This window comes from Polyodon spathula, chromosome 3, assembly GCF_017654505.1.
Source record: "Polyodon spathula isolate WHYD16114869_AA chromosome 3, ASM1765450v1, whole genome shotgun sequence".
Taxonomy (NCBI): domain Eukaryota; kingdom Metazoa; phylum Chordata; class Actinopteri; order Acipenseriformes; family Polyodontidae; genus Polyodon; species Polyodon spathula.
The window spans coordinates 3,357,427-3,383,977 of record NC_054536.1 but is presented as its reverse complement, the minus strand read 5'-3'; the positions used below and the strand labels follow the sequence as shown (position 1 = coordinate 3,383,977).

At 37.5% G+C, this 26,551-nt stretch overlaps 1 protein-coding gene across 3 annotated transcripts in view; it reads left to right on the top strand.

Moving 5' to 3' along the window:
* Positions 1–463: 463 nt before the first annotated feature.
* LOC121310307 (limb region 1 protein homolog) overlaps positions 464–26,551 on the top strand; it is a 139,215-nt gene continuing 113,127 nt past the window's right edge. For 2 of the 3 annotated variants that reach the window (XM_041243569.1, XM_041243568.1), the window contains exons 1-5: positions 464–715; positions 7,637–7,709; positions 16,467–16,506; positions 17,854–17,993; positions 19,840–19,943. In XM_041243569.1, the coding sequence (XP_041099503.1) occupies positions 647–715; positions 7,637–7,709; positions 16,467–16,506; positions 17,854–17,993; positions 19,840–19,943 (426 nt within the window). In that variant the 5' untranslated portion in view covers positions 464–646. The remainder of the gene's footprint in view (positions 716–7,636; positions 7,710–16,466; positions 16,507–17,853; positions 17,994–19,839; positions 19,944–26,551) is intronic. The other variant, XM_041243573.1, reaches the window with a different exon arrangement.

The following is a 26,551-nucleotide window of genomic DNA, read 5'->3' as shown; positions in this document are numbered from 1 at the left end:
GCTGTACTAATTGTCCTTGTGCATATGTCTATGCTGGCAGACCAAACAAGGGTCGATGAAAACATCCACATACAATGTTTTATTATGAAACTGAGAATTTAAACATGTATGTAGCTTTTTGTTATTTGTAATAACAAGTTAATACAAAACACCTTTCAGTCGTTTGCAATGATCCGTAGAACTGTAATATCAATGGCATTTGTATAGGCAGTGTTTGTAGCGGTGTGTGTCATTCCTGAACACGAAACAATGACTCGACTGGAAGGCGATCAGTGTTATTCACACCCGCTGGCTAGGTGGCAGCAGCAGGCTGGGTGACACTCTTATGTAGCTGTCGATGCCCTTCTCTGTCACCCAGCGCTCCTCTGCTGTTTTGAAGCCGTGGCTGCTCCAGCGCTGACGCTTCGGGAAGATCTGGGTGACGTCTGATGTCATATCCTGCTGAGGTCAAGCAGACGGAGAACTTGAACGGTTTCCGCACAAAATCTGCGCAGAATGACGAATGGATGCTCGTCCTGAGCGCACCCTCTGTGTTTCTGTTGTTTATTTTGAGGGAGTGGGGCTGTTTTGCGAAAGAGAATTTTGTATTCGTGAAAGTTGCTATGCAGCCTAAGTAAGTAATTTATACTTCATTGCAATATGAAGAATGGAAGAAGACGATGTGACCATCACCGTCAGGGAGCAGAATTTCCACAGCCAAGTCCGAGAATACATTGTGAGTACAGTAATGAACAAGTCTGAGAATACATTGCGAGTGCACTAATGAACAAGTCCGAGAATACATTGCGAGTGCACTAATGAACAAGTCTGAGAATACACTGTGAGTACAGTAATGAACAAGTCCGAGAATACATTGCGAGTACAGTAATGAACAAGTCCGAGAATACATTGCGAGTGCACTAATGAACAAGTCCGAGAATACATTGCGAGTGCACTAATGAACAAGTCCGAGAATACACTGCGAGTGCAGTAATGAACAAGTCCGAGAATACACTGTGAGTACAGTAATGAACAAGTCCGAGAATACACTGTGAGTACAGTAATGAACAAGTCCGAGAATACACTGTGAGTACAGTAATGAACAAGTCCGAGAATACATTGCGAGTGCACTAATGAACAAGTCCGAGAATACATTGCGAGTGCAGTAATGAACAAGTCCGAGAATACATTGCGAGTGCACTAATGAACAAGTCCGAGAATACACTGCGAGTGCAGTAATGAACAAGTCCGAGAATACATTGCGAGTGCAGTAATGAACAAGTCGGAGAATACACTGCGAGTACAGTAATGAACAAGTCCGAGAATACACTGTGAGTACAGTAATGAACAAGTCCGAGAATACACTGTGAGTACAGTAATGAACAAGTCCGAGAATACATTGCGAGTGCAGTAATGAACAAGTCCGAGAATACATTGCGAGTGCAGTAATGAACAAGTCCGAGAATACATTGCGAGTGCAGTAATGAACAAGTCCGAGAATACATTGCGAGTGCACTAATGAACAAGTCCGAGAATACACTGTGAGTACAGTAATGAACAAGTCCGAGAATACACTGTGAGTACAGTAATGAACAAGTCCGAGAATACATTGCGAGTACAGTAATGAACAAGTCCGAGAATACACTGCGAGTACAGTAATGAACAAGTCAGAGAATACACTGTGAGTACAGTAATGAACAAGTCCGAGAATACACTGCGAGTGCAGTAATGAACAAGTCCGAGAATACACTGCGAGTACAGTAATGAACAAGTCCGAGAATACACTGTGAGTACAGTAATGAACAAGTCTGAGAATACACTGTGAGTACAGTAATGAACAAGTCCGAGAATACACTGTGAGTACAGTAATGAACAAGTCCGAGAATACACTGCGAGTACAGTAATGAACAAGTCCGAGAATACATTGCGAGTACAGTAATGAACAAGTCTGAGAATACACTGTGAGTACAGTAATGAACAAGTCCGAGAATACACTGTGAGTGCAGTAATGAACAAGTCCGAGAATACACTGTGAGTACAGTAATGAACAAGTCCGAGAATACATTGCGAGTGCAGTAATGAACAAGTCCGAGAATACACTGCGAGTACAGTAATGAACAAGTCCGAGAATACACTGCGAGTACAGTAATGAACAAGTCCGAGAATACACTGAGTACAGTAATGAACAAGTCAGAGAATACACTGCGAGTACAGTAACGAACAAGTCCGAGAATACATTGCGAGTGCAGTAATGAACAAGTCCGAGAATACACTGTGAGTACAGTAATGAACAAGTCTGAGAATACACTGTGAGTGCAGTAATGAACAAGTCAGAGAATACACTGTGAGTACAGTAATGAACAAGTCAGAGAATACACTGTGAGTACAGTAATGAACAAGTCCGAGAATACACTGAGTACAGTAATGAACAAGTCCGAGAATACATTGCGAGTACAGTAATGAACAAGTCCGAGAATACACTGCGAGTACAGTAATGAACAAGTCGGAGAATACACTGTGAGTACAGTAATAAACAAGTCGGAGAATACACTGTGAGTACAGTAACGAACAAGTCCGAGAATACATTGAGTACAGTAACGAACAAGTCCGAAAATACATTGCGAGTGCAGTAATGAACAAGTCTGAGAATACACTGTGAGTACAGTAATGAACAAGTCTGAGAATACACTGTGAGTACAGTAATGAACAAGTCCGAGAATACACTGTGAGTACAGTAATGAACAAGTCCGAGAATACATTGTGAGTGCAGTAACGAACAAGTCCTAGAATACATTGCGAGTGCAGTAACGAACAAATCAGAGAATACACTGTGAGTGCAGTAATGAACAAGTCCGAGAATACACTGTGAGTACAGTAATGAACAAGTCCGAGAATACATTACGAGTGCAGTAACGAACAAGTCAGAGAATACACTGTGAGTGCAGTAATGAACAAGTCAGAGAATACATTGCGAGTACAGTAATGAACAAGTCCGAGAATACATTGTCAGTACAGTATTTGTTATTAATACATTAAACTTTAGCGCGTTTCCATTTTCATTTTGTAGTAAAAATAAAGTGTAGTGACAAAATGTTCAGAATTCTACATATATAATAATAGTAAGCCGTATTCAGAGCCTAGAGATATGCTGTATTTTGAAAAGCAAAAAAAAAAAGAGATTAAAACAGAAAACAGAATCTTAAACGCTTGCGGCTTGTAAGTGTATTTGGAACTCGCTTTAGTATGAAATGTGCCAGAAGAACAGCATTGTGAGAGAAAGAGAAAGCAGTCGTGTCACACTGGCCACATCTTCATTGTCATTAACAGCGTGTCACTCGTCAGTAAGCAGGCACAGTCAGTTTTTGAATACACAGATATTTACAGTCGGGGTGGTGGTCATTTCCCCCCCAAGGTCTGTTTTTATTTAGCTATTTTATGTTTATGCCATGGTAACCACACGCATGCATTTCTATTTAAATCTATTAATGTTTTGTGATATAATTGACTGCATAGGTAATGATCTACTCTGTTCTTTTGTATTTAAACATGCATAACCTATAAGTACGTAATGTTTGTTTTCAAACACATATTCCCTTGACAAAGTTATGTTTAACACGCCAAAACGTTAGGATGCCGGTTCTTTTGAGAAAACACACACACACAATATATAGGAGGGTATGCCAGGCTTATGTCTTCGTCTGTGATTACTTCACCTACCAGCCTTGCTGCTGCCTTTCCATGGGGGGTACGTATATATATAATATATATAATATATATATATATATATATATATATATATATATATATATATATATATATATATATATGTGTGTGATATATGTATATGTGTGTGTATATATATATATAATCTACTGTATATAAAGTCATGGCTGTTCTCTTACAGCGGGTTAAAGTTGCGTTTGAATGGTAGGAGGTTACCCTGTATAAAATTAGGCTCTAATCATTCCTCGCCTCCCCTCAGGAACATTTATAAGACTCTTCTCTGGCAGCCTTTCAGCTTTTCTTTGCAGAGTTGATAGGGGGTACCATACTACAGTAAATTAGTTCAATGCAGATTGGAACTTTGTCAGACAGCCAACCCAGTGCAGAAAAGTACAGTGTGCCCCAGTTATACTACAGCTTGCAGTGCATTTCAGAAAAAAAAAAACAGTGTGTCTTATTAGGGATTTAAATTTATACAACACTGTTTAGATCAGTTGAATAGACCCAATAATCTCCTGAGCGTTAATGTAATTGCTTTGTACTTACAGCAAGTACAACAAACAAAATCTGCTTTGGTGACACAAAAAAGAGCAAGGAAAAACCATTTTCTGTTCTGGTACAGGGATGACAATAAGACTCCCATTGCATAGCAGTTTGATCCATTTCTGCTTTGATTTCGAGTTTAAGACACTGAGCTTTTTACAGTACCATACACTGGGGCTTATCAAACAGATCCCTGAAATTCCCTTGCAGTATGTAATCAGCTGGTCATGGGACATGCCATGTGATCCATTAGACCTGTATAAACTGTGTGAAAGTTGTGTGCACCTGTACACTGTGGCTAATCAAGCTCACTTTGATATTATATTTGTTTTGGCGCTTTTGTAGTTCCCCTTTATAGTTGGCAAATTTTTCCCATCAGGAAACTGCGTAGTACCAGGGATTATGAGTCAGTCTTCATAATAGGCTGGGTAGTGATCAATTCCTGTTTTTCATGTCAAATTCCTTTTCAAAATCAATTCCCAATTCTAATTCCAATTCCTCTGAAGGAATTGGAATTGATATTTGAGACATAATTATTATTGTTCAACTGCTTTCATTTGAAGCCCATTTAATTGACTAACAGTGACTTCAATGTAAGCAATTTGTTGCCACTTGAGAAGGTTGTTTTAACAGAATGGAGTTAATTCTGATCAATGATGTTGGGGGGTGGGGTGATGGGGGTGATTTAAGAAGAATAAAGTTTAGTGTTCTTTGGTGCAAGTGACACCAACTGGAATGTGCTAGGTTCCGTGCTGTTTCCATTTTATCACATAGTAAAGAACTAAGAAATTATAGAACAAGAAATGACCATTCAGCCCACCTATGCTGAATACAGAATCAGCTCTTTCAGTTTATCTTCAGTCTATGACATATCCTTCAATCCTGGAATGAACCATGTTGCTCTCCTCTGTACTGTCTCCAATGCCTCAATGTCTTTCTTATGATGTGGGGACCAGAACTTGACACAATGTTCTAGGTGTGGTTGTACCAGTGCGGTTCATAATTTTAATATAACGTCTCTAGATTTGAATTCAACTGTCATGGCTACATAATTTAACATTCTATCTGCCTTTATTTAATAGCTTCTCCACACTGTCTAGTTGGCTTAAGATTTTCTTCCACTACTACCCCCCGATTCCTTTTCATACACAGCCTCCTCTATTTCGTTTCTGTTCATGCTGTACTTGCCTGTAATGTTCTTTGCACACAGACTTTGCATTTATTTACATTAAATGTAGTGTGCCATGTGTCAGCCCAAGCTTGAATCTTGTCTAATTCTCTTATTAAAGTTGCTGATTGGGAGTTGGCTACCCATCCTAGTTTTGTCGTCTGCAATTTTGCATAGTTTACTGGTTATGTCTTGGTCCAAGTCATTTACCCACTTGTTAAGTTACTCCGGTTTGATGCCTGGCCTCTAATTTTAACTCTCTGCTTTTTATCTTGTAACCAGTTATGAATCCATGTTGCAACTTTATCATTTATTCCTACTGATTTAATCTTTAGATATAGTATTTCGTGCAATACTTTGTCAAATGCTTTTTGAAAATCTAATTAGATTATGTCATACGCACTATCCTTGTCCACTCTAGTAGTCAACTGAAATAAATCTAGTAAATTAGTTAAAAAAGATCTACCCTTCCTAAGGCCTTGTTGTTACGATATAAATATTCCTTCATTTTGGTCCTTATTATATGGTCATTCCACGCCCTTCCCTGAGAACAGGCTGTTCTATGAATGAAAGAACATTGTGAAGAAAATCTCACTCCCCATTTTAATTCACGCCTGAAATCATTTTAAATTGGATGATTACTGATCTTTGTGTTGTGTGGTTTCTATAGCAGTTGTTAACCAACTTGTAAAATGTTTAAGATCCTTTCCTTTTTGTGTATATACTTGTTATAAGAACTGAGATTTTTAGTTCGATTCCAGTAGGAGTAGACATGAAATTCTAGTGACACCAGAAATTGTGAACCCCTCAAGTTCCTTGGGGTTACCATGGTAATCAATTTTTTGTGTGTTCTATCAACAAATTGAGGTTTTGATAGTTTTAGTTTTGTCACTGTAAGAAAGAAATCTATGTTCCACACACAAGTTCATAACCAAGCTAGTGCCACTGGAAGCACACCATAATAAAAAGCCACAAGGGTATGAAACCTCGCAGTGTTCTAGTTATCCATCATGGGACAAGATGTTTGATGAGGAGAAATAGCTCTAAAATATTCTACACTGTTTAAAAAAAGAAAAAAAAAAAGTATATGATAGAAATAAGCAAAAGAAAAAACATATTTTGTCTTTGCAGAATTTGATGGAACCTACTACAAATAGTGTGTCCATTTTGGTAGAAAAACTTTACAAAATGCAGAGAAACCTGACAAGTTATACCCAAGCCCTTTAAAAATCAGGGGTTCAGCAGTTAAACTGAAAGAACGTCAAGAAGAATCAGAATCGCACAAATCAGCGGCAATAGTTGGCTGTTATTTTGTGTGTGTGATGCAACAAACTAAAGCACCTGTACATCAGGAGCTGGATTTAGCTTATAGAGAAGGAGTATTTGAATGACTCCCACATATTGCTTATTATAGTAGTGCTCATAGTGTGTTACTTAAATTTACTAGCAAATGTGTTCCAAACTGCACTGAAAGGAACATTTCCTTAAAGTATACATTTGTTGAGATGAGGTGGGGTCACATTTCGTGAACCTGTCAAGCTACAAGGCTGGATCCACCCCTGTAATCACTAATTGATTGATTGTGTTCACTGTTAAATAAAACGAAGGTCCTACAAGTAGATTTTTTAAAAAGGACAAGTAGATTTTTCTAACATTTTGTCCCTTGGACAAGAAGTGTTTTTTCAGAGATTGAACACCCCTGCAGCTGCTGAACAGCATATAAAATGTCTAAACGTCCACTCAACAAGCGGTCTCTTTAAAGAAAATTTGTGCTTATCAAAAAAGCTGAATGTTTACCAAAAAACAATGAAAAATTCAAAATCGCAGGGTAAGCCTTTTCAGACATCTGAAAAGAAAATGCGGCTGCTTACAAGACACCAGATTAGAGGTTTTACTCTAATTCAAGTTCCTTTGTTTTGTTGAGCAAATTGTTTTGAAATTCATGCATCCAATTTAATTGGACTTATAATTGAGCTAAACACAGAAATGTTACGTACTGCAGAGGCAACTGATAAAATGGCTAATTGCATCCTATTCAAGATGAGGACTATCAACTGACTGGTATTTCTCCTAAATTTCAGTAATGTAGTAAAAATCTTAATTGAGGTTTTTTAGTTCTTTTGTTATCCCCAAAATGTTTTACTAATTGTGTAATTTATTAAAGTATTGATCTGCCCTTTTTTATCAGCAGCTTTTAAAATGAACCCCCTCTTTTCTTTTCAGATTTGTTTCCTACTTTTTGCAGTCCTCTACTTCGTTTCATACTTCATTATCACCAGATACAAGAGGAGATCTGGTAAGTGTTGGCTGTATTTTTATAAAGAACACTTCAGAATATATATTACGCACACTGATATGGGCACTGAAAATCAGTTGCTGCTGTGTTCTTTTCCTGAAAATGTTAATCTGTGTGTCCTTTGAAGCATTGCGCATGTGAAAAGCAATGTAACTGGTTTACAAAACACCATGAAAAAGCTTATCTCGTATGCTGTCTCTTATATACGGGATCATAAAACTAATGACAAAACACATTGAAACATCAGTGTAATGTCTGTATTGGTGGTATTATCACCTGTACAAACAAAAGTATTTAGCTGTAGTTGATACTGATTGTGCAGTATGTGGTAATTGTTACAACATGCTTCAGTTAAGAGGCAGGATCGGTAGGATCACATAGATTTGTGTGTCACTTTTAATGCTTATTATATAAATAGTGTTACGTTGACAGTGTAGATTTCACAGTTGGAATAGATGTTGACGCTGTAGGCTGTGGTTGCCGGAGCAGTTCCAGCTTCATTAGTTGTACAGCTTATTTGAAGTGTGCTGAGGTCTCAGGGTTCAGATCTGGAGTGGCAGTGAGAAAAATATGAAGGGCCTTTCTTTAAAAAAATATTTCTGGCACTCATTTGCTTATGTCTGGATAGGCTATAAACAGGACAAGGCAAATTCTTTACATGTGTAACGCCCACCGTACACAAGGAAACGTTTTCAATGCTAGATGGATGTCTTCATGTTTCCAGATGAAACTTGTATCCACAGAGTTCACCTGGTGTCTACTTTGGGAAACGTTGAACGAGAACCGTATTGCTTTGTAGCCAATCAGGAGAGATTCTTTGAGCATGTGACTCTTTATTATGTGCCTATGCAAGATGATGCAATTTGGACAGCTGCTACAACTTGGTAATTTGAATGCTATTTATGCAGCAGACCATGTCTGTATCACAGCTGGATCACTCAATGTAATATTAATGCTTTCCTCCATTGTTAGACTCTGCATTAGGAATGATCTCGCTCTGTTTGAAGATGAATTTGAGATGCAGTCTTTCCTACTTATCTACAGGGCTGAAAAAAAAGAAGTCTGTTTTAATTGTTTCTAAAACCTAAAATTGCAGCCAGTGTTTATCACTTGAAATGCTGAATCTGTCCTGTGGTTCAGACTGAAAGAAATCCATGGCTGAAGCGTGAGTCCTGTTATAGCAGTCCTTGGTTCCAGGTCCCTGGACTGTTCAGGTACTATGCTGTAGTGGTCACCACCTAATTGAGATAGTACACACAGACAAGTATTCTGTTTCTTACTGTGAAGCCTTATTACTCTATAAACTTCACAAGTATACAGCACAACTGATATTGCTGTTTGTACTGTATTTGTGCGGAGACAAATTATTATTTGTTTATTTAGCAGACACCTTTATCCAAGGCGACTTACAGAGACTGGGGTGTGTGAACTATGCATCAGCTGCAGAGTCACTTACAACAACATCTCACCCGAAACACAGAGCACAAGGAGGTTAACTGACTTGCTGAGGGTCAGTGAGTGAATTGGGTTTGAACCGGGGACCTTCTGGTTACAAGCCCTTTTCTTTAACCACTGGACCACAGAGCCTCCAGAAAAATATCGGAATATTCAAATTCATATTTTTTGACATGTTTTCAGATACAGAGATCAGATGTTCATGTTCACTAGCAAGGACAAAAATACCTTGCAATTATTTACCACCTCACCAGAGTTGCGCGATTTGAAAAAACGAAAATGAAAAAAAGCTATGTGTGATTACACTATACAAAAATATGTGTGATATATATATTTACAACACACACATATATATATATGTATGTATATTATATATATCTATATACAATATACAAACATATATATATATCTAATATATATATATATATATATATATATATATATATATATATATATATATATATATATATATATAAATATAAAAAAAAACACAGGATCAACACAGCAGCTCTTGAGCCTCTATTTAAAAGTTTTAGACAGCAAAAAGTAAACAAACCACATGATCTCTATGGAAAGCCATGTTGGTCAAAAACGTTTTATGCTGCTTTAGAATCTCATGGAACAGAAAAAAGGCAAGCATGTAATTCTGAAATGCCTTGCTTAAACAGTGCCCAACTTGCTAGAAATGTTGTGTAGTGATTGTTAATATAGATTTCATATATGTTTTTGGTTGCAACTTTCTGTTATGTGGAATGTAATGAACGAGAACCAAAACGGTGAGTTTGTTACGCGATTTGCAACGCCATTTCCACATTTGTTTTATTTGAAGTGTTTAAAGTAAATTTTCAGTTTTTGTTTGCTTGTTCAGCTACACAAAAGGCACAAGTAAACCTCATGTTATTACTTTATGAAAACATGTCGATGGCCACTGTTTACTGTGAAGAAATGGTAAGGAATGAAAAAAAGTACAAAATAAATAAAATGCTGTGTCAACTTTATGTACTATTTATTTTGGGAATAAACAAAACAACGTTTAACTTGAGCTGCTATTTGGCATCCTTTGCTTTGTAGTTAATTCACTGGGTAAAGCAAGGTCTGCACAATGTATTCTTTACTCTTTACTCCTGGGATATTTTCCTACTGTAACATGTTACATATTGTAACATCTTGCTGGAAAATAAAGGCACACACACAGGGGCCACGCCCTATATGCTGTCTCTGCCTGTGTACAGAGCAATGTAATGGCATTTATTACTTTTTGAAAACGAACAAATATTAAAATTATGAGCAAATATCCCAACATGGAAATCCAGTGTCTCAGCGTTAGTAACAAAGTGGTTTTGAAAGTATAAAAGATTGCCTCAGTGGAATTAAGCAGCGTGATGAAACACTTCCTTGCGTTCTTTCTTTTGTCCCTTTGAGCAAGAAAATAAATAATGCATGACTGGGAGTAAAATTAGAAAATTCAGGGATGGAAATAAGACTCCCGCTGCATAGCAGTGTGAGCTATTCCAAATTTCACTGACTTTACTAAGACACACCTGACCTTGTTACAGTACCTCAACATGCAGATCCCTGCAATTCCCTAGCAATGTATGCTACTGTCATGGGACATGTCATGTGTCAGATTAAAATGTAGTTTTGTACAATATCACCAGTGCAAACTCTCTTGCTGTGTTGTCTGTGTGTTAGTCAATGGCTTCATATAGAAGAATGTTTTATTCTAGTTACATTTCAGTTTATTTTCTCATCTAATCACACCATATGCCAGTGTTTAGCAGACAGCCACAATGTGTTGTGTTTGTGATGAACGCAAGACTAGTCACCCTTCCCACCCCCTTTACTGCTCAGCAGGATCCTTTGATATAACAGATGCCAGTGTTATTTGAACTTATTTGTAAGCCTATATTACACAAATGTACCCAACTGTGGTGGAATATTATGCGTTCATTTAGTTTGTAACCTGATATGCAATATTTATTTCTTAACATTAAGCCTTTTTATCGTTCCTTATCACAAAAGACAGACAGGCCAACCGAGAGGGAGGGGAGGATGGGGAAATTTCCCTGCAGCCCAACGACCCAAAATGAGCCCTGGTGAAGGGACAAAACAATAATATGTATACGTGTACGCGGCAGCAGTGCAGCGCTGTCAAAATACTGTGGACTAGGGATGAACACTGGCATAAAAAAAAAAATACAGTAGTACCCTTAGTATCACATTATAGCGTACAGTACATCATGCTATAAAGTGAAGGCTTACAGAAAAATGGAGCAATACTACAATTCACAATGTATCACACACTTCCTTTCACACAATTATTAGATTTTTTGCATTTCGTATTTTACTGCACCAAAAAGGCAGAGCAATTTTATAAGAATTTTTTAATTTTAAAATTTTAAAGGAACCCTCAAGCTGCACAATGTGATACACCACTACAGTATGAGTTATACTATTAAGATGTATAGTTTGCTCAAAACAGTGTGGTGCTGCAGTTTGTTAGAAGAATTATATCATATCAAATAAAGACTTTATTCAGCTGATGGTAAACACAATTACAGAATGATTGGTTACATTGCTTACAATACAAATATATTTACTAATACAGGTTATTATTTCAGAGCAGAGACAAGTGGTTTATTTTTGGCACAGGATAAATAAAATAGGTATATAGCAATACCATTTAAATATATTTTTATACTAAAAAGTATGTTATTTGTTAAGTAAGCTTCCAGTGTTGTTACTAATGACAATTACACATCTAGAGTTTGTACCAAAAAAAAGAGATTTATTCACTTACCTAAAAAAATTCTGCAAATAACTATCTACTCTGAGAAAAAGTAAACTATCCTGCTGCAGATTTTAATTGAGATATTGCAACTTCTATGTTGACAGTTTCCTTCAAAACCATTTTCAAAGTACTATGTTCAAAAGATCTTCCTCAGACACTTTACTGAGATTGCAAGTATCATCGCTTGGTTTAGAAGCAGGTTTGCAGTAGAAAGATGAAAGGCAAACCAGCCGTGATGATGGGCTGGTGATTGACAGCGAGGCTGAAGTGGATGGAATGTACAAGTGGAAGGTGAGAAAGCTGAGCTGCCCTAAGCTTTGTTTTGTACAGGACATTGAATATTAAAAGGTGTTCATATGAAAATGATGTCGTTCATAGGAACACACAGATAGCATTAACTGTAATTCCGGTAAGTGCAGTGCAGCGTAAGGGGAACGGTATCAATACTGTAATGTATGTAACTGTGGTAAACTGCAATGCCACAGTCCCGACTGATAGGCCCCTATTTCAATGACCTGTCCATCAGCGTGCTTTCTCAGAGTTATACATGCTTGAAAATATTCTTAAATCACATTTTTTTAATCATGATTGTGTGTGGGTAGTGTACAGCAACGTATGTGTGTGTGCCTATTATGAGTAAAGACGGGAATAAAGTTCATTACAAAGTAACGGTTAGATAACTTTCACAGAACAGTTTTTTACTGAAATCTTTGTTTACAATTTGCGAGAAGCTACCTGTGCATTTTTTAATGTATGTTTTGTTGACCTCAGCTGGGGCAACGGAACTGGCAAAAAACATACAGATTAGTTTAACGGTTAGAACTGAGTTTGTATACATGTATAAAACTTTGACTTGTTTACAATAGTGTATGTCTTGCACAAGGAGTGGTTGTTTGTATAAAAAAACATTCATGAACGGTTAAATGAATCTGATACTACCATTGCAGCACTTTTCTGCTTTTAAAAATGTTAGGTTACGTAAAATATAATAATTAAACAAAGATCAACAAAGAAAACAGAAACAAACCACTGTCTACTGTCTGTGACTGCAAATTAAAATGTATACAAAGCAAAAGGAAGCTACAGCATTCTAAACACAAGTTCTGCAGGACGCATGTAGTTCTGAAAACATATAAATATTGCAATCTTTCGTGCTTTGAGTGTATAATTCCATCTATTGTCTTTATCACTGAAACTGCCATTACGTTTGATCATCAAGCGATCGCAAAATACAGAGGGGGGCACATGCCTGCCCTTCCCCAGGGCCCACAACGGCTCTGTTCATCTTTGTGGGCAGGGAAGAGAACACAATTTTTTTTTTTTTTAAATCCTCAGAAAACTGCACAGTTTAAAAAGACTTTTTACAGACAGTTTGGTGGCTATGAATCTGGTTCAGCAGCTCGAAAGGAAAAATTAGAATACATGCGCAAATAGTTTCAAGCAAAAACAAAAACAAATAAGGTGTGAGAAAAGATGTGTATTAAAATGACAATGTAAAAATGGGCTGTCTCTTAGGACATGTAAGCCTTTAAAAGTTTGTAAACCAATAGTGTCCTAATTCAGCTCCAAATTCTGAATGCATTAATACTTAGGTGTATGACAGAAACACACAAACACCTCAAAACTTTGATATAAATGTATTTTTTTGTATTTGTTTGTAAAAAAAGCATTATGTGCAGCATCAGATAATAAATAGTTGAAGAGTAAAAAGTAGAAGAGAAATACTAAATTTGAATCCAAACCCCTAACTGCCTCATTATTGAACTCCCCTGGTAGTAAAATATGCTGCTGCTGCCTTAAATGAAACATGTCAAATATCCATGAGTGCAGAAATAGTGACGAGTGATGATTAAGAAAATGCATCGAGGAATAATAAACCGATTTAAAACAGGCAAACTCTGGCCGGCAGTTTGTAACATAGGCTGAGCCACATTGTCTTCATATTATTCAGAGCTACAGTAGCACCCTCTAGTGCAAGCAAAACAATAGAGAACTTCATCCAGAGTGCTTCTATAAAGACACTGACCTAGCCTACACTACATTACAGTTTGAAGATTGAAATGTTTTTCAAGTGTTGGAAACATTTAGAATTTTTGGTAAGAAACTATATCTGTGCAATAACTGTAGAGAAAGCATTCCTTATTGGAAGCCTCACTGGCTTTCTTACCAAAAATACACACGTCATATGTGGGTTTGGTGTACCATGCACGCTAAATGTATTTACCTGTATAGTCCGTATATACACAAATGTGTACTCATTAATGGTGTTGTACAGTGCCGAGAAAAAGTTTGTGAACCCCTTAGGATTTTCACATATTTCACATAATTTCAAACGTAAAATGTTGTTAGATCTTAATCTAGGTCCTAATAATAGATAAAGATAACCTGATTAAACAAATTGCACAAAAGCGTGATACTTTTTCAACATTTATTTATCCACAAATGATTCAACATTCAATATCCGTGTGTGAAAAAGTACACGAACCTTTAGATTCAGTAACTGGTGGCACCCCTTTAAGCAGCAATGACTTCAACTAAGCATTTCCTGTAACTGTTGGTCAGTCTTTCGCATCGGTTTTGAGGAATTTTGGCCCATTCCTCCTTACAGAACTGCTTCAGCTCTGACGTTTGAGGGCTTCCTCCTTGCACGGACAGCTCAATTCAGGTCCTGCCACAACATTTCGATGGGGTTTATGTCCGGACTTTGACTAGGCCATTCTAAAACGCGGTATTTCTTCTTCTAAAGCCATTCTTTTGTAGATCTGCTTGTATGTTTAGGATCATTGTCTTGCTGCATGACCCACTTTCGGTTCAGCTTCAGCTTATGGACGAATGGCTTGACATTATCCTCTAGAATCTTCTGATCCAATGCAGAATTCATGGTTGTGTCAATGATGGCAAGCTGTCCAGGTTCTGAGGCAGCAAAGCAGCCCTAAACCATCACACTCCCACCACCATGCTTGACGGTTGGGATGAGGTTCTTCTGTTCGAACACAGTGTTTGGTTTTTGCCAAGCACAACTTTTCTCATTGAGGCCAAAAAGTTCTACCTTTGACTCGTCTGTCCAGAGAACATTGTTCCAGAAGTCTTGTGGATCATCTGTGTGCTCTTTGGCAAATTTCAGATGATCAGCAATGTTCTTTTTAGAGAGCATTGGTTTCCTCCTGGCTATCCTTCCATGAACACCATTCTTGTTCAGTCTTTTTCTGATAGATGAGTCATAAACACTCACATTAGCCAAGGCGAGAGTGACCTACAGATCCTTGGATGTTACTCTGGGGTTCTTTGTGACTTCCTTGACGATTTAGCAGTTTGTTCTTTGAGAGATTTTGGTAGGACAACTGTTCCAGGGTAGCGTGACTGTGGTCTTGAACTTTCTCCATTTGTAGACTATCTGTCTGACAGTGGATTGGTGTAGCCCCAAATCCTTAGAAATTGTTTTGTAACCCTTTCTAGACTGATGAGCCAAGATTTCTTTTGATCATTGCATGATATTTTTCCACACACCTGTATGGTTAAGCTCACAAAGTTTATGATCTTTATATAGTGGGGCCTCTCAAACTCACCCCTGAAGATCTACCTAATTATTTAAACACCTGATTCTAATTATCCCCTTAATTGAGCTGATAAAACCAGGGGTACACTTACTTTTTCACATACCCTGAATCTTAATTACTCATTGTTTGTCTAATTTATACATCATTATGTTTCAAAAGACATGGAATTGGTTAATATAAACCCTATTGGATATTTAAGAAAAGACTGGTTTTGGTTCAAGAAGGATATCATGGTAAAACTATGGAATTTCCATAATTATCATTGGGGTTCACAAACTTTTTCTCGGCACTGTATATCATGTTATACACCATCACAATCTTTAACAAATCCTATTAGAAGACCCCATCATACGATAATAGTTTATCTCAACAAATACATTTTGTCTGTGTTTCTACTGCTTCATGGACTTTATTCTGTATTGCTTTAAACTCCTGTGGTCTTAAGTTGATTAACTACAGTAAGTGGGCCAAGCTTCTCTGCTTGACCTCCAGTCACTGTGACTCTTTTTAGACTAGTGCTGCTCAAAGGCTTGGTGCTCCAGTGGATTTCAAGCAGTGTGTCACATTGGATTAGCTGAAAACACTTGGCCATGTCAACTCCAGTCATCATGTGGTACTGGTGTGGAAAGAGTATTCCAGGTTGCCTTCTCCTTCTGCGGATGCATGCATTGGCATAAAACATGCCGTGTAAATCTACGTGTTGACATTCATTGACACTGTGAATATCAGAAAGGGGACAGTTTATTGAACAGTCCTTTTTGCACCAGCAGGTGCAATAATGAATAAATCCCTTTTGGCAGTGTAAAACTACGAAGAAACATCTTGAACAAAAATGTACTGCTCATACTGCTAGTTTTATAACTTTACAGTTATTCTGAGATCAGGGTTGTTAAATGTTTACCAGTGTCTAAATCTGTCATTCCTAACAGCGAGGTCTTTGTTTCTGGTTTTCAGATGATCATGAAGATGAAGATGCCATTGTCAACCGAATATCGTAAGCTTACTTCTGTCCTTTTGCCTTTTTATTTAAAGCTGGTAGAAAGTGTATGGGAATGCTTAGGGTTACTTGCAAGCAAACACTGTTAATACAAAGGAGGACACATTTATTTTTAGTAATATATATATATATATATATAATTGCATGCTGTGTATAAATATACTTTTATATATACTTACTAATTGGTAGAGAGGCCAATAGATACCTTATCATCAACTACTGTAAGACTAACAGATATCAATTGTCAGAAGCTTTTTGTTCCAGCAGTGACAATGTGTTCCATTAACTAAAGTAGCACTGGTACTGGCATTTTCAATAAGCCATCACCTACATCACAACCTCTTACAAGGATCTAATGATAAATGGTAAAGGATTTAATGACAAACAGCTGTGAAAAAAGGCTTGAAGTTACACCGGAACCATCCTTTGATAGTGTGCTGTATCTTCTTCTGCATGAGCTCAAGTACCCAAAATGCCCAGCAGAGGGAGTCCTGTTATCACAGACTTTGTATTCTTTCACTGACAACTAATATCCAGCTGGTGGCAGTTAAACAGAATTAATGTACTTGGGAGATGTCAGCTTAGAATCCAAACTGTGTAGCAAATTGATTTATTTTTCTTATGTAATTTAAAGTCAAATATTAATAGTGTATGTGTCGGTTGTACTACAGTGATAAAACTGTATTTGATATTCATGCAGCCCTGTTTTAAAAGCCTGCCCAGACACATATTACACTGAGGATTTCTACAGGCAGCACAGGGCAGCTTAAAGCATACCTTTATGACTTCAGCACACTCAAATCAAAGTTGTGTTTAAAGTTTTTAATTGTTATTGATTTATTAACAGCAAGTACAATTTATTATTCTACAGCAGTGTGCAAATATATTAGAACACCCCATTGCTTCTGTTTTGAATTGCTGTGCATATGAAATCAAACCACTGGAACTGAGATTTCTGAGAAAAAGGCAAATTGCTGATCATTTAATTGATGACTTTAATAGGCCACACATGCAGTTCATTTAAATTGAGAAAAGGAACACATAACCACAAATGGTAAAAGGCATGATACTTTTTAGAAGTTGTTTAAAATGCCTAATTAAAGCACAAAGTGGTCTAACATTGTCACAAAAGGGCCTATTGTTTCTATATCATGATTACTGAGTAAAAATTGAAATTCTCCGTTCCTGAGGTTTTCATGCAAGGAGGTACAGTATATAATGGATATGAATGACAAATCTTGGTGTTGTGATACATGTGCACACTGCTGTACATCCTTTACACTACATTGAACTGGGTGACTAATAGACACTTCTGTTCTTTTATTATTGTTTATAATTTCACAGGCTTTACTTGTGCACCTTCACTCTGGCTGTTTCAGCTGGGGCAGTGCTGCTTCTGCCATTTTCAATCGTCAGCAATGAGATCCTGCTCTCCTTCCCTAAAAACTACTATATCCAGTGGCTTAATGGCTCACTGATCCATGGTTAGTACTGTACCTCCTTTTATTGCATTACTGTGTTAAATATACACATTGCATGTTTGCATTGTGTACCTACTGTTAACTGAATAACTCATTTCATTGATTTGCATGTGCAGGTATAAGAATTTCCATTAAACTTGTCATGGTGCTGCATAAATAATCTAATCAAATGCAGTTTTACTGACCTCAGTGTTTGAGAATGTCTCAGTGTTTGAGAATGTCTCAGTGTTTTACATGCTTGCCGTCCTATTTTTTTGTATTAAACTCTCAGTTCAATGTGGAATTTCAGTTTCATGTGGAGTTGTTCATATTTTGGTTTTGATCTGTGGAATGTCTGCATCTATAAAAGCTAAATGTATATTCAGATTCAATTCTCACTGCCGCTTACATACTGAACATGTAATTGGATGTACAGGCTCCTCCCTGTATCCCCAGACTCTGACACTAAACAATATTCTTACCAAGCGTCCTCACAGGGGTAGGCAGATCTCTCTATATACACAATTAACGTGCTGTACATTTACAACAACTTCAATCGAATGAGACACTGTCGTCTTCATGACTTAACATACAACTTTCTCTAAAATGCCCTGCCTGTATGTAAAGTGGCCCAGGTATTAGTATTGTGGTGTTTGTCTGCTGTCAGACTTGTATAAACTACGGCACTTGGAACCTAAGGAAATGTTACAACACACCTTGTTGTTAGTTCTGTAGGATTTTCAATGCCTTCCAAGCTGCTCCTCATACAGTAACGAGCCAGCTAGAGAACTGCTTGTTAGTGTTACCCAGCTTGTATATTTCAGGGCATGTTCTGCAGCCAAGTCTTTGACTGCTGTGATCTTTCCCACTAGGGTGTGACCTGAGGTCAGTAAACTAATTTAACATGAGGCCTGAGTTGCACAGTCCACCGAGGTATAAAAAATTTATAGTGGTGCTCTAAATCAAACCACAGTCCCACTGCAGCTCGTTGAACAATAACCTCTAGCGAGTTCATTTCGTAATTATGACTCCTGCTCTAGTTACATCTTCTGGGCATTCTGTAGATGTATCCTTCTCTTGAGCAGAAACATTTACTGATGTGCAAAGTTCGTAACATTGCTTGTCAAATCGAACGTGTCTGGACTGTAGTAACCCTCTGTAAAGTTTAATTTTGCAACACGGATTACCCCATGGGCTCTTTTAGTGACCGCCAGGAACTGTATGCAAACAAAAAAACAACATGATTGAGAAATTTCTTGGATTTTCCCTTTAGTCCTGACATAATACACAAATACATATTCTATGAAATTGAAAAGATTCTGTGGTAAGAGAAAAAGGTCCTATCAAGCTAGAACCCAAATGAAATCCGCCCGGGTATCCCTAGACTTGCTATGTTGTATAATTTCTTTTGGGAAATGGTTTGGGGGTCTAACTTTCAAGGGTGTATTAATATTAAAAATAGGAGTGTGCATGTAAGTAAATACATTGATTCCCAGCCTGGCGCTATTGCTTTGTATGGGCCTCCAGTTTGTGGCACATTCTCTGTGTTTTAAGTTGTTCTGAAGGGATATCTGGCAAAACTAGCTCTTGAGAAAACTAACCTGCTCATTCTTTTAAATATGTTCTGTAGTGTGTCTCAAAGTGGCATATAACGTCTCCAGGTCTTCATTATTATTGCTTGTCAATTAGTTTTCCTGGCATGCTTTATAATAGATTCATGAGCATGTGAAGAAGTTATCAGTGAATTAGTGTACCACGGCTGACATTTTGAAAATTCCAATACTGAATTGGATGAATAAATGCTGCTTTGCTTGTGAATTCAGTTTGAAGTGTTTGTGGATTGCTGACTAAGCTCTTGAACTTGTTTCAGGCCTGTGGAATCTGGTGTCCCTGTTCTCTAACCTCTGCCTGTTCATGCTCATGCCCTTTGCCTATTTCTTTCTGGAGTCGGAAGGGTTTGCTGGATCAAAAAAGGTACAGCAAGTTATTTTTATACCATTCTCATGACTACGTTTCTGTGAGCTTGTATTTCTATGTTAGCTCATGCATGTTACTTATATGGGGAGACAAATACGTGATAAAGTGTAGTTGGATGCCATAATGCTTCATGGTCTAAGAAAGCACAGTCTTGAAATGTTCTCACCAAGTATAGCTATAAATACGAAGGATAAGTCTGTTTTCGTCTGTATTTGTTTTTGATAAACTGTTACTGGACAAGTGTTCAAAACATATAATAGGCCTATGTTTGAATTACTTGCCTTTTCAACAAGCAAATGTCTGACTTATTTGCGAAGGGATAACTGAATGGAATTCGCATCTTAAAAATTTGACCAGTTCTTTAAAAAAAAACAAAAAAAAAAAAACATTGTTTTTATGGTTAAGCGTTTGTAACAGAAACAGGTGTCTTTTCCTTGTGCCATTTTATTGCCACACGTCTGTGTGCATAAACTTGTTAAAATAAAACATAAAGCTACTCATCAGCGACAGCCACATCCTGAACTATTATTTAAATTATCCAGATGCTGCAAAATGTTCAGCATCCATGGGATTGAAGAGTTCTAAAAAGAGAAAACTTCAAAAGGAAAGTCTAATAATAAAGCAGAATGGCAAAATATTCAAGGTAACTTCCTAGTTCAATTAATTAGCCCACGAGGCCAGCACTGGTGCTCAAAAGATCCATAAAGCTAAACAACATGACAGCACAATAGACGAGGAACAAAGATTTCTTTTTAATACACTTCTATCCTGTGTCACAGTTTGAAGTGGTCCTGGTTTACGTCCCTTTTGGCAAACTGACATAAAAATGACCCTGTACTGTATTTTATGACCAGGTGACTTTTTTTCCTGTTGCTAATTTGTAATGATATGTGTGAGTGTGTATGTGTGTGTGTGTGTGTGTGTGTGGGGGGGGTCCATATTAAAGGAATGGCCAAAATCAGTAGGGCGTAAAGAGCTTCTGTCACTTTTTTTTTTCATCCTGCTCTTTCATTTTGTTGCAACTGTTTTCTGCTACTGGTCATCCATAAATGTGCGGGAAGGAAGTGCTGCTTAATGTTAGTTACACGCTCAGGTATTTGTGGGTGCAGAGGAAATCGGGTAATGGCACAGAGACAAGGGAAACCTTTGCTGAAGCATTCAAGGAAATTAAAATGCCGTAAACACTGGATTTATTTGCTAATAATAAGACATTAGTCCTGTGCCAGTGACAGTGTTATGCTTCAGTCTTTCAGTGCCTAAGATAATTGCACTTGAGGCTTATCCATCCATACTGTGACTTACTACACATTATAAGAAATCTGATAAAAAGAAATAAATATGATGTGTTTTTGATTTCACGTTTTTAGTTGTTTCAAATGTAGAGACGGCACAGGGCTGTATTGCTGCTATTGTGTGGTATAGGACCTGACGGACTTGCATTAGTGCGATTATTGCTCAAGTCATTAATGTATTTTTATACTGAGAATAATCGGTATGATTTTTTTTTTTTCTTATCAAGACATGTGATGCTAAACTTAGTACAGAAATATAGTTTGACTTATTAGAAGTCACATCCCCATTGGCTCCTATTCCATGCAACTACACTTAAGACCACTGAGCTTGTAGATCTCGCACAGAAGGTCATCGGCCGAGCATTCTGAATGTTTAAACCGCAGCAGGTTCTGTAAAAACAGATTAAGTGCGTTAGCATCAGCTTTTCATCTGTTTTTAATTTAAATTCACTATGTTATGTTTTAGAAGTGTTAGGTGGCTGCCTCTAATCAAGTTGAGTGGACTTGGTCTTGCAGTTTTTGTATGACAGACCCAACACAGCAAAGAGTGCAAGACAATGAAATACACTCTCGATTAGAGGTCGCTACCAAATACTTAGAAACATGTTATAATGACGATGACTGTAGACATCTGGGACATAAGATTCTCTAGACAAACTCGAAGCAGGTTAAAGCCAGGTATGTGTAGCTGGGATCTAAATGAGCAACACAATGGCCTTCAGGCACCAAGGCCACTGATGTCAAGGCCAAAGTAGTATGCTGTGTAATTTTGCTTATGATTCATACAGAAAGCACATTTTTGGCCACAGAAAGAAACAACACAGTTTAACTTAATAACTATTTAATTATTCAGAAAATGCAGTTTTTGTTTTATTGTCAACCAGAAGCCTACAGCTGTGGCCGAAAATTTGCATTACCGACAATTTTAGGATTGAGACAATAAAAAAAAAAATTAAAATAAAAAAAAAAAACACACACACACGAAACAGCAATATGAACATAATTTAGATATCGTATTTAACATCCTGTAATCAAAGAAACCGCAAAATGATATTGCAAAAGTCTGACCGAAGCCATAATAGTAGTACAGTCTAGGTGGCTGTGTGGTCCAGTAGTTAAATTAACGGGCTTGTAACCAGCAGGTACCAGGCCCAAATATCAGCTACTGACTCATTGTGTGACCCTGAGCAGGTCACTGAACCTCGTTGTGCTCCCTCTTTGGGGTGAGACGTTGTTGTAAGTGACTCTGCAGCTTATGCGTAGTTCACACACCCTATTCTCGTATCTTGTAAAGCCCTTTGTGATGGTGGTCCACTATGAAAGGTGCTATATAAAAATAGAGATTATTATTATTACAGTATTCATGTTGGATTTAACAGTCACATTTTATAATTTTTGTGGAAAACAACAAATTGGAATATATTATTCAATATGTTACCGTAATATTTGAGTTTATGAAGCAAAATGAGTTCATTCTATAGGGTGATGCAAAACCTTTGGCCAGAGCTGTAGACTGGAGCCTGAAATGACATAGACCCTGTGCTGAAGCCAGGCATTGGCTTTTATAATTAATCCATGGGACCGCTTTTGTTCAATTTTAATAGCATTATTCTACTCAGTTCAACACAGACTAAACTCAGAAATCTTGTTCCCGCGTGTAAAATACAAAATGTCGAGGTGCTGTGTTGCACCTGTTATACATCTAATAAAAGTGTAGAATATGTTCTAGCTTTTTGCAGAATACTTATTTCAGTAAACATAAATGAATCATACATACTAGCTGTATCCAGATCACTGGAAATGGACTCCCAGATGCTCTCCCTCATCGCTGGGTCTTTATATTTTTGGTGTCCTTTGTTATACAGCTTCGGGTATTTTGATGCTGCAAGAATTCACTTTTCTTTTGCCATTGTTTCCTGAAGAAAGACACATAAGGGAGACTGCTTCTCTTTGGTTCTCTAGTTGGCGCATGACAAAATTGGGGAGGAAACAGCCTTGTGGCCTTTCTAATCACACTGCCTGCAGCCAGACTACTGTATCGTTTGATGAACAGATTTACTGGATTTTGGTAAAATGCTGTAAAATGTATTATACAGATAAGGCTTTTTTGAATGACATTTTACAGTTCAACATTATGGCAGTTGGTCTGGCTACACAAAGCCATTTCTTGTACAGCTCACATGAATTATCGCCTTGTGCTTAATAGGCTGAGATAAAATTCATTCTTTGCTCCTAATTTGCATGATTTTTAAACAGCTGCACGCTCTCTTTTAAGGTTTGCTCATACAGAATAGTTATCATTTTGTTTTCTGTATTCAAAAACAACTGGGTCTTTGCACATGGCCACATAATATCTGACAGTATCCTGCTTCACGTGACACATTGAGTATTTTATTGTACCCTGTAGACTAAAGCCAGGTGGAATGCAACCAGGTGGAATAGGGTTCTGCAGTCTAAGACACTCAGTACTTTACTACCCATTTCTTTGCTGTGAAGAGAAAGTAAATACTGTTTATAGATCAGGTTCTGTATATATGAAAAATGACAATATGTGAGATATGAACATTTTGTACTTTATACTGTACAACATTTCATTACTAAGGAATGATGCACTGTGCTTGTGGTTGAAACTGCTGCTGATCCTTGTTTGAAGGGATGTACTGTACTGTTATCATTTAGTTACTGGAGATGGAAAGGTCCACTCATCATTACTATTTATTTTTCACACACATTAAACAAATAAATAAAGTAAAGAAACCAAGTGTTGTCTGAAGGTGAAAGCGGCACAGTCTGTGTTGCAAGCTTGTAGAAATACCTGTGGATAGAAGAAGCACTTTGTGTGATGTAATCGGGCTTCTGCCCTTCGTTCTGGTACAGTACCTTTCAGCTTCCTATGAGGTGTTTTGTAATGTTTCATGGTACATTTAGCTGGGACCATCCTATAAGGCTGGTCTTCTTATTTTAATACTGTTGGTGTCTTTGAGGTCAGGACATGACCCTCCTCAAGTGCCAACTAAATACAGCCCATATGGTGCAGCAGAGAGTAGTAGTTTTAAACTCTTCCATTGATCAGCCCACGATGACAGACAGTATGCTTATAGCAGTCTAAATGTCTTACTGAGCAAACCTTATCTTAATGTTACTAAGATACCCTCTTTGTTGGAGAAACACAATAGGCTTGATATTTATTTAACATGTGCTGCACATGCAAACATTTTTTCCCAGGCTTTCTCAGGGGGTGCGGGGAACTAGTAATGTTTACATACCTTGCTAAAGGTCAGGATGTCTCGGTAATGATGTGTTTGAACTCTGATTGCCATAGAAACATATTAGTTTATTGTTAAGAATTTTTTTTTTCAGCTTGCTTGGATCCCCCTTTCTTTCATATCAAATGTACTGCAGTAGGTTTAAATTCATTGCATAGCTTTGAGAAGCACTATGAGCATGTACTGAATTGGATTTAATAAATAATTGATCAATTAGGTGTTCATGTTGGCTAACACACTAGCTGTGTTAAAATTAGAAAGTAAACTGCAGCCATGTTTGAGACACTGCTGGTATGGAAAAATACCCTGCTGTAGATTAATTCCCTGTGTGGCAGGTACTAGGATCCCTCCTGAAGTCAACAAGTTTCAGGTGGGATCCTAGTAGTTGTTGCACAGGTAATTCATCTGCAGTGTGGTGGCAGGTGAAAATACACAAGTTGTTTTGTGAGTATTTTAAAGTCTTGGTTAGTACCTCCTTTAAGAGGTTTGGCTTAAGTACCAGAAATATATTACCAATGGATTCTCCTTGGTTTGTGGAAGCTTCTTTTTAGGAATAGCTGGTTCTAATATATTTCTGGAGCTTTCAGATGTGAGGGATGTGGTGCTTTTGAATGGCACTGTAGTTCATTCTGAACACCTCGGCACAGAGCCTCAGTTGGTGTGATAGGCTATTTGCCCTTGTGGTATTAATCTTGATGGGGCTCCACATATGAGTACAAGCTACACTTGAGCCAAGATGCACAGAGCCAGATATGTTTGTGACTCCTGGAACCTGAATACTCAGGGTGCATTCACACTTGGTTGTGGTTCGGTTGGTTTTGGAAGCATATGCAAATGCTCCAAAAGAAACACTCTTTTTAAAAAAGAGTTTGTTTTAATCTTCTGAGGAGGTGATCTCAGTCTGTTTGGGCAAAAGGACTGTGTTTGGTTTGTTTGTTTCAGTGCAATGTGGAAGCACAGTCAGTTCAGAAACATGTTGGAGGGAACCAGCAAACAGAACAGAGTCCTTTTGAAGTGAACCAGCAAATAGACCTTTTGAAGCAAATTGAGTTATTTTCCATGTATGTAAAATATCTGAAGACAAAAGGAACTGAATTGTTTCCAAATGAACTCAGTTTGGTTAATTTAGAAACAAACCGTACAGTATGTGAAAATACCCTTATTCTTGGAGTCGCTTTGGGTTTCACAGGCTGCCAGTGCAATTATATTTTTTTCACGTCTGTAATTTATATTTTAGAAGACTTACTATGAAATGTTAGAATTAGCTGCCATGTACCTCTCTTAAAGAAGCTTATCAGAAACTGACAGTAATAGAAAACAGGTGTATTAACTATAGAACAAAAATACAAGAACCTTTTTTTATATTTATGCGACATAAATCTTTTCTTTTAAACATTTTAGCATCATACATACCAGGATATATTTTATGTGACGAGCTTTGAGCCTTTGAAAATATATATTTTTATTTATATATTGTTATTTATTTATTTAAAAAAACAAACAAAGCGTAACAGATTTTTTATTGTATTGTTTTTCAGCCAAAGTGCCACAAGCCTTAAATTATGTAAAGCAATATTTCGCATCTGCCATCTATGTACATTTACTCTGCTGTTTTATTATGAGTCGTAGCCTTCTGCTTTATGTCCATGACACTGCACTGCTTCAGCTGAAGGATGTACTAATAAGTTGGCCTGACATCTGGTGCGTCTTTAACTAAAGTAAATGCACACGCTGAACTGATAGCAGGGCCTCTCTTGGGACCTTCCCGCTCCTGTTCCAGCTCCTGCTCCTGGCTGTTAATGGAAGGAGGAGCAGTCGGGCGCTTGGCAGTCTGTGTGCTGACCTGCCTGCCGCTGATTTTAATGGTGGTAAAAGCTCCTCTCACAGCATCTGAACCAGAGGCAGAGATGCCCTGGAGAGGTGCAGGGAATAAGACACTCTGCCTTAATAACACAGGGCTCGGGGCGATTCTATCAGCAATTGTTGTATTATGACATTTATCAGAGATTTTCTTTCAGCTCACTTTTTTCTTCTCTGCTTTTTAACT